This window comes from Rhinoderma darwinii, chromosome 12 (genome assembly GCF_050947455.1).
Source record: "Rhinoderma darwinii isolate aRhiDar2 chromosome 12, aRhiDar2.hap1, whole genome shotgun sequence".
Lineage (NCBI taxonomy): Eukaryota > Metazoa > Chordata > Amphibia > Anura > Rhinodermatidae > Rhinoderma > Rhinoderma darwinii.
The window spans coordinates 48503554-48513553 of NC_134698.1; the positions used below are offsets into that span (position 1 = coordinate 48503554).

Below are 10000 nucleotides of genomic sequence, written 5' to 3' on the forward strand. Positions count from 1 at the left end.
GGTGCGGTAGTGGTGCGGCTCCTTGCCATGCCACCACCGCCAGCCTTGAACCCAGCTGGCACTCCTCAGAATATACAAGTTGCGGATAACTTCTATGTTATATATTTATCTATAGATGTCAGAATCATATACCAAATAACGAAATAATAGATATTTTTGTAGCTTGAGACCTTTGAACTTGAGACATTCCTGCAGATGAGGCATAAGGGAGGGAGTCATGGAGCCAATGTTGCTGGGGAGGTGCAATAAGATAAGGGATGACTGCAAAGAAGAAACAGGAAAGGGAGGGAGAGCTCATTTTTTTCAATGGCCAAACTGAACTTTAGAAGAAACTAGAAAGTGAATGTGTATTAGGACGTCTCTTGGGACAAGTCTTAGAATATTATTATTTGCAGAATTAAAAGTGGTAACAAGAAAGTAATTCAGACTTCTATTAAATAAAGAAATATATAACATATGACTCGTACAAATGTATCATGTGCTGCCTGGATGTATTGTCTGTAATATTGTGATTTTCTGTTGAGGTTTTCATGTTCTCTCATATTTCATGTTTGAAAATTAGTTGCAACTGTTGCAGCCAATCAGATGTTAGCTTTTATTTTTCCAGAGCAGGTGTAAAAATATGACTAGTGACTTGATTGGTTGCTAAGGGCAACTGCTAGTGGGCCTCATCAGTCAAATCTAACGTTTCAGTGCTCCCCATAACATCCAATCAGATCACTTCTTTCATTTTCAAACCTTTAGAAAAATAAAAGCTGGACTTTGATGTGTTAGTGCAGACAACTATTATGTATGTGATCATCTGTGAATCATACCAACTTATGTCTGACACCTTAAGGCAACATTCATAAGGGGAGAGCTCCCCGTGCAGCGCACAAAGTGTTAATGGATTTGGCGTAGGCTAAAAACAACGCCAGCTCAGATACAACCACTTTCCCATACTTGTTTATTAATAGGCCCATTGACCACAGGTTGACGGCGGAGCTTTTTTCTAATTTTTTTTTGTATATTATTATGTTTTTCACTGTGAATGTTCTTTTTTCCCCCTAGGATTCAATGAGAATATATCAAAATCCATTTTCATCTGTTTGCAGCCATTTTTTTTTTAACCCGTTTTGTCCTACCCAATGTAGTGTGGCACAAAAATTGCTATTGACATATTTGTACTATCTTTAAAAAAAACTGCTAGTCAAGAAATAATGGCAGAAGAGTGTCACACCACCATATAACAGAGGGATAGTGCAGAGGTGCAATACTGTGCACACTATAAGGGCACGGCCAGACGTGGTGGAATTGCTGTGGAATTCTGCTGCGGATAGTCCGCAGTGGAATTCTCCAGCGGACGTTTTTTACATTTGTTTCTATACATTTTTAGGAAAGTTAGTTCAGACATTGTGGAAAACTCCGCTGTGGACAATAGGCTGCGGTTCGGAATTTTCAGTCCGCAGCATGCACTGTCTGTTGCGGAGAAGAAGCGGAATTTCACTGCTTATTTCAGCCTTTGCAATGCAAAAACGGAAATCTATGGCAAGTCCACTGTGGTTTCTGCAACGTCTGAATTACCTGTAAAATATATAAAAAATGTAGGTGCAGATTTGTTGCATAATTGGCCAAAATCTGCACCAACATTTGCAGCAGAAAAATTGTGCCACGTCTGAACGTGCCCTAACAGTCGTATGAAACATCCCATGATGATCGGCCTGCCATATGTGTGTGTTTATATATATATATATATATATATATATATATATATATATACTGTGTTTAATACAAAATAATTATAGACAGAGTTCTTCACACACATATATATATATATATATATATATATATATATATATATATATATAAAAATATAAAAATATATGTATATATATATGTATATATATGTATAGTTTTATATATATATATATATATATATATATATATATATATATATATATATATATATATATATGAAACCTTCTTTTACAACAAGGAGTCACGTATCAAAAATATTATTTAAACGTTGTTGCTGTTGCAATAGAGGCAAAAATTAAAAACAAATGTAAAATGTTACAAAATGCCACACGGCTCTGCATAAACATTTCATGAGTCGGACTGGTGGACGGCCTAACACCACGTAAAGTCTGGGTAAAGTCATGTGTCGCAATATTGCAATAATTAAATCCCAAATAAATAAGTTACAAAAACTAGAGATGTTAGAAAAGATATTGCAATGCATTCATAAATATTAATATTAAAACTTGTCCTGTACATCATATTTTCTGATATAACTGCAGCATGAGTCCCCGTGTGTTATACAGCACAATGTGAATTTATTTTAATTCGCTATATAATACAGTACAATAAAAACAAATGAATCTATTAGTATCTAAACCACAAACAACAATAAACTTTTGCCAAGACAGTCAATGAAAAGCGCAAGAACTCTGTGACAATGCATTAGACCACGTTCACACAGTGCAGATTTATCACAGATTTTCAATGTATTATTATTAGCCCAAACCAGGAGCAGAACATAAACAGAAGAAATATATATATATATATATATATATATATATATATATATATATATATATATATATATATATATATATATATATATATATATATATAAAGGAAGGTCTTAAAGTGTCTCCTCATCTGGATTCAATTCTGGTTTTGGCTTAAAAAAATGCTTTGCAAAATCTGCAGCAAATCTGCAGTGTGAACACGGCCTAACACAAGTCAGAGTATATTATGTAGATATTATCTTCTATAGGGAAACTTTTCGAAGTTAAATAAAATGATTATATATGAAGAATGTGATCCTACCAATTATTAGTGTATGGTTCTGTAACATGAAACACTTCCACTTGGATCACTCTTGCAAGTCCCCTAATATATCACTGTTATGAGAGGTTAATATATTTTATATCTACTGTAATGAAGTATTACCTTAATAGAGTTTAATAAATGGCCTCTTGATATAAATTTATTATGATAGGTATTACTTGTAAAGCAAGCACGATGTAAAGCTCAATATAAAGATTACACCATATACCCCAGAAAATGTCACCACAAGGTAATAATTATCAATGAGCGGTACAATAAATATACAGATAGGGGCTTGTGATATATTACGCCTGAATCAATAGTCGTGGCTTGTGGGATACAATTTTTATTTGATTAGATATTCTAACCAAGTCGTGGTCATTATGCATCAAATACAAAAGTAAACCAGGTGGGAAAAGCAACATATTCCTCATATATGGCGAAACATTTTTATGCCTATGCCGCACAGCTGAGACAACTCTGCACCCTCTTCTCATACCCTCCAAAAAATGTCATGCCCAGAAAACATTTTTAATACACCTCCCCTTCATATTTTTACAGGTGCCAACAAAATACTTTCCAGACGGTCAACAACCTAAATGACAGTTGTATTTATATTATTAAAGAGGTTTCAAAAGTTTAGACTTGAAAAAATAAGTAAATGATAAAGAACACGGCGTGATATTAGATTAATGTGACTTAATAATGTCTTCTTGTTCTTTTTAAACTATTATGTAAACTTTGAGGGTTTTTGGACTGTAAACTATGAGTATTTTTATGACCACCATTCTGCACCTGAATAAACTTGTCTGACACTACCAAACACACAGAGACAATGCCCATACAGGGGAGGCGGTTAGGGGGGCATAGAGCCCATAGCAACTACAACCTGAGCCCAGTGGGAGGCAGAGTAAGGCCCCCAAGTGTCCGAAACAGTGTAGTGGCACCGCAGCGTGTAAATAGGGCGATATAAAAACATATCAAAAACATCATATGTACAAACTATCTGGCTTCAATAGGTATTTGGTCCTTCAGCCTAAATCTATATGTGATCTTTGTCTTATTGCTCGTAGAAATTCTACAAATTCTACAATAATAATAATAATAATTATGTTTATTGTTTAAGTTCATTCAAATACAAGGATCTGATAGAGCATTACGAAGTCAAAAGGAAAGTCAGCTTTTAAATGTAACCTCAGTGAGGCCATAGGGAAGCCCGGGGCAATAGTGGTGAGGTCGAGAACCACAGCGAAAACCCAATGTTTATTATGATTTTCTTTTTTTTCTTGCATGTTTATTTGGGGCATTCATTATTGTCTCACATTTACATTTTTTATATTTTCACATGCATTTTGCGCATTGCATTTTTGCCATTTAAGTCAATGAGGAAAAAAGCCATAAATTAGCCCATAAAATTTCCTACATAGGCCATTCTGTGATTTGAAAAAAATCCAGCATATTTTAAAATCATCTTAAGACATATAATGTCCCATTTTCTAACAGAAAAAATTTGGCCACTATAGTTTTTTGTTTTTTTTAAAAAATGCACAAGAAAAATTAATTCCCTGTATAAAGGCCCGGCCCAATATCTTTTATACTGATTAACTGACTCCGGAGTCTTCTTGCCCCCTTAAGCATGAATACTTCTGCAGAAAAACATGGAGTAAATGGGCAAATCAATCTTACTGTATACAGATATCATAAATGTCTTCCACTATGGTCTACATATTTCTACAATAAGATATATATCACAGCACACACCTTTTGTTGGGTTTGCAAATGCAAAATCTATTTATATCCAAAAATATTCAATTGCAGTAAGAAATTAAAAGTATTCAGTGTTGCGCTCCTTCTCTTTAATTTCTAGGCCAGACTCATAGAAGTGGAATTTCCTAAATTCCCTTACACTGTTTATTAAACACTCCATTACGCAATAGTGAAGAGACATTTCTACAGACATAGAAATAAAAAAGGGAAAGTATCAAAAAGTGTAAGTCACTTTTGATGGTCATAATATATGTATATATAGTGACCGCAAGTATTATGAAGCAAAGACAATCTGCTAGAAGGGGGCAATGTCTCTAATAAGGTAAATGGGACGGGGGCGGCAAAAAAAAAAGAATATAATATTACAAATGGGAAAATATTTACAGTGTTAATGAATCTTTTAAAACTTAAAAGTGCAATTTTCTTTCATAGGGCACATACTCCAGTATAAAGGTGTACTGTATTTGTAGAATGGTCGGATACACCTATAACTGTGGGAAATAGGGGGCATTTTACTAAATTAATTTATTTAATAATTGCTTTACTTTCTGATTAGCAGAAGCAAAGTTAAGAAAAACGTTGTTGCATAAATTTCCTCCAATAAAAACACTAAAAAAACACTAACCGTTGGTAAATTTACTCACCACAGTGACCTTGTCAGTACAGAGGACCCTAAGATCAGTCGTATTTCAGTATCATCTTAACACTGCTACATTTGACATGGCCAAAACAACTGGTCTAAGCCACATTGGGATGGGGCTACAGTACAGGCCAATTTATTATTTGATGTTGCTTTATGATTTGGAGAAATGAAGATCACCCTATTATATATATCAATGATCAGGTCTTACTGACCTCAGATTTCCTCCAAGAAGGAAGGAACACATAATCATCACAGTGAACCTCACAATGACCATGACAGGGGCCAGAAAAGCCCCTGACATGAAGACATACTACAAATTTATGAAAGATTTGATATAATGATGAGCCCAAAATATTTTTGGGGGAGAAAGACAAAAATTTTGCAGCAATTTTCATCCTTACAAATTCAATCCAAAGTCCAATTCAAAAAGTTTCAAAATGTCAACGGATTAATGTATTGTTCACTAGAGCAATTCACCTTTGCTGACCGATGCACCCAGATCAAAGCTGACACAGCAGAAAACCGGCAAACTATCTAAGCACCTCTATATGAAGGAGACTGATAGATACAATGTATGAGCTACCATGTAATAAAATAGGCTCCTGCAACCTGTAGCTGTCTGTTGTGGAACTGCAAGTCTCAGCACTGCCGGCTAGAGTCATTGTGATTCGAACCATAGAGAGGAAAGTGCGTGATGTGTAATATTCAAAGAGCTAGAGCTTGACAATAAAATAAAAATAAGGAAAAATAATCGAAATAAAGCATTGAACTGATGCAGCATCTAAAAAAATTAAAAAAGAAAATTATGAAATATAATTCTATGTAAGAAAGAGAAGTTTTACGCTTTGTGGATATCAGTTATTTCAGAAATTAATTTTGCATGTTAATCCCTTTCTTAAATATTTGATACTTAGTGATGAGGTGTAAGTTACCCAATTCTCTCAAATACATTGTTTTAAAGGCAATTAATACGGTAACAGCTTCAATAAAGAGCCAGACAGTGACTGAATGGCTAAACAAGGCCTGAAGAGACCCAGAGAGGGTATATTGAGAGTATATTTGTGAATATGTGTGAACGAGTGACTACAATTATTGTTTGGGTCCAATAATAACAACTTATGTGTTACCATGAGTGACAACAATTTCACTTTCTAACATGACTATAACTGTGACATGTTAGGCGTTGTTAGGTCGTATTGTAACATGTTATAGAGGAACATGCAGCTATTTCTCTATTTGTAGATGCTCGTAGCCTTTTGAATAATGATTTTATGGCGTTTATCATTTTTAAGTGGCGTTTACATCTATACGTTTATATATATCAGTTGCCAGCAGCAAGCACACTTCCATTATATATCAGGGACTATGTGATGTAAAGATTTTACCAAACTCAGTATGGTCTGTTTCTGGTAATATCGGTAGGGACAAGCTTTACTAATCACATAGATGTATTAGGGGAAGCTGAAGTATCGTGTTTAATCCAGACATAGGTACTATGAATGTCAACGTTCACACTTATAATACTGATGGGAGCTACTTTGTAACCATAAAATAGACAGTTCTTATACGTAATCCTATTTATGATAATAATCAATAAAGATTATAAAAAATTGTTATAAAATTTTTTAAGAAAATGTGAAATCTATTTGATACTGAAAGAAAACAAAATCTAGCAGCTACTGAAATACCTTAATTTTAGCTAAATGCTAAGAGAGAGAGAGGTTATTCTGGGTTGTCTGATTCCAGTCAATAACTTTATCGAAAATATTTATTGTTTAAAAAATTCTAAAGGAATTTTTGACACATTTTTTTGATAGAAATAATTTTCAAAGTGTCTTAAATTCTGTAATAGGACAATAGATTATTTATTTACGAGCAGTTTAATATGTTTTTCCAAAAACATATTATTGACCAATATTTTCTTTGTACAAAAATATTATGTTGAATGTATATTCATCTAACGAAGCAATTACAGGGCATATTCAGATAAGTCAGAACCAAATTTGATGTTTTTATAAAATTTACAAAAATTGTTATAAAAATAAATAAATAATGTTTTGAAAAAATGAACAGTATTTTCAAGAATCTTGCTCTAGAATTTACTTTTCTATTGGGTTGGGCATAGAATAATCCAATATTTGTCAAAAAAATAAAACTACTTATGCACTTGGGGACTAGTCACAGTCAAGTAAACTGGAATATTGAGAGTTAAAAAAAAAAAAGTTTAAACAAAAAGTAATTTAATTCTGTATTATAAAATATTTATAGAGCATCCAGACATTTGCTTTACTACACATCTAGTCTACCCATCAGATACTGAAAATAAAAAGTTACATTTGTGAATGACCTGGTCCCTTAAATCCTGCAGTTAATATGGACTATAAAAGGTCCCTTATTACCAGGGAGCAGTGTAAATTGGCTTTAGCTGTTGCCATCTGTTAGACCCTAAACAGGCCGGGTGTGTAATCCACTAAGAGGGACACCAGCTCTCAGACAGTACTGGGAAAGGAAGCTGGACTTTACACAGGAGTGGGGGATGTATACATGTACAGCAGAATATATATACAGATCCTGTCTATTGTTCATCCCTTCCTAAATCCCCAAACCTTTGGCAACTAACACACTAGACATGGAAGACTTGCCTGAAACAGAGAAGAGAATGAACATGCCCTGGGTCTCAGGGTTCACACTGTATACTGCAGGAAGCCATGAAAAACACAAGCACGCCATTGTAGTGCACTCACTATACATGGACTCCTATGTAACTACTATATAACATACAGTGCACTATGCATGGACTCCTATGTAACTACTATATAACATACAGTGCACTATACATGGACTCCTATGTAACTACTATATAACATACAGTGCACTATACATGGACCCCTATGTAACTACTATATAACATACAGTGCACTATACATGGACTCCTATGTAACTACTATATAACATACAGTGCACTATACATGGACTCCTATGTAACTACTATATAACATACAGTGCACTATACATGGACTCCTATGTAACTACTATATAACATACAGTGCACTATACATGGACTCCTATATAACTACTATATAACATACAGTGCACTATACATGGACTCCTATGTAACTACTATATAACATACAGTGCACTGTACATGGACTCCTATGTAACTACTATATAACATACAGTGAACTCTACGTGGACCCCTATGTAACTACTATATAACATACAGTGCACTATGCATGGACTCCTATGTAACTACTATATAACATACAGTGCACTGTACATGGACTCCTATGTAACTACTATATAACATACAGTGAACTCTACGTGGACCCCTATGTAACTACTATATAACATACAGTGCACTATGCATGGACTCCTATGTAACTACTATATAACATACAGTGCACTATACATGGACCCCTATGTAACTACTATATAACATACAGTGCACTATACATGGACTCCTATGTAACTATATAACATACAGTGCACTATGCATGGGCTCCTATGTAACTACTATATAACATACAGTGCACTATACATGGACTCCTATGTAACTACTACATAACATACAGTGCACTATACATGGACTCCTATGTAACTACTACATAACATACAGTGCACTATACATGGACTCCTATGTAACTACTACATAACATACAGTGCACTATACATGGACTCCTATGTAACTACTACATAACATACAGTGCACTATACATGGACTCCTATGTAACTACTATATAACATACAGTGCACTATACATGGACTCCTATGTAACTACTACATAACATACAGTGCACTATACATGGACCCCTATGTAACTACTATATAGCATACAGTGCACTAGACATGGACCCCTATGTCATTTGTCTATGTAATAGATAATATAAGGCCTAGACTAATGTTAGTGAGTTCAAAATAGCTGCACAATTCTAGGCTATAAATCATTTAACTCTCTAAATATAGTCAGCACAAATGAGTAGGATTAAACAGCGCAGATCACGTGATAGACGACAAGAGCAATAACACCCCAGACAACAATAATAAACTACAACAACAACCATGGCAACACAATCACCTCACATGTCCATTAGCACAAACTTGAAGCTCTATCACACCAGCTTACTTGTGTCAGGCCTTCAATAAAAAAGCCTCATTCTAATGTGGCGAATTATTAAAGTGTTAGAAATCAATGCGTAACCTGTAATACTGCTGTTAATAATTCTCTCCAGCTCTCCTTAATAGAAAGTCAATTATTGGTTCATTAAAGGTTACGAGCCTTTACAAGATGGGGCTCCAGGCGTCTACTTGGCTTGTAACTTGTGCCCAATAAAAAGAAAACCTCACATAAAAATATAGAAATAAAATATACATCTTCAGCACCACAATTACACAGAGAGGTCTACATGATACAACTCTACACAAAACAACTCTACACAACTCACGTCTATACAATAACATAGTCATAGGTGACCAACCTGCTCTTGTATGTGACATACAGAGGTCAACCAGCCATAGAGCACATGTAATATACACAGAATGCCACAATGATACCTTTTAATGTATGAGGGCTCAACACATTCACAGCAATGACACAACTGCAAAACCCTCTACCCCTATAGAAATGGGGTCATATAACAAGACAGACAAAAAATAGACATTTCCAAAGAGTACATGCACATGACATATGTAATGGAAAGTGGACTCACATGATCTGCAAGGTTTGTGGAGGATCCAGATAGTTCTTCATGGTCAGACTTGGAGCTTCCATCCCTCTCA

At 34.6% G+C, this 10000-nt stretch overlaps 1 protein-coding gene across 7 annotated transcripts in view; it reads right to left on the reverse strand.

The window, feature by feature from the left end:
* MEIS2 (Meis homeobox 2) overlaps positions 1-10000 on the reverse strand; it is a 122136-nt gene that overhangs the window by 106366 nt on the left and 5770 nt on the right. For all 7 annotated transcript variants that reach the window (XM_075843547.1, XM_075843545.1, XM_075843548.1 and 4 more), the window contains exon 6: positions 9931-10000. This exon is cut by the window's right edge and continues 80 nt beyond it. In XM_075843547.1, coding sequence (XP_075699662.1) covers positions 9931-10000 — 70 coding nt within the window. The remainder of the gene's footprint in view (positions 1-9930) is intronic.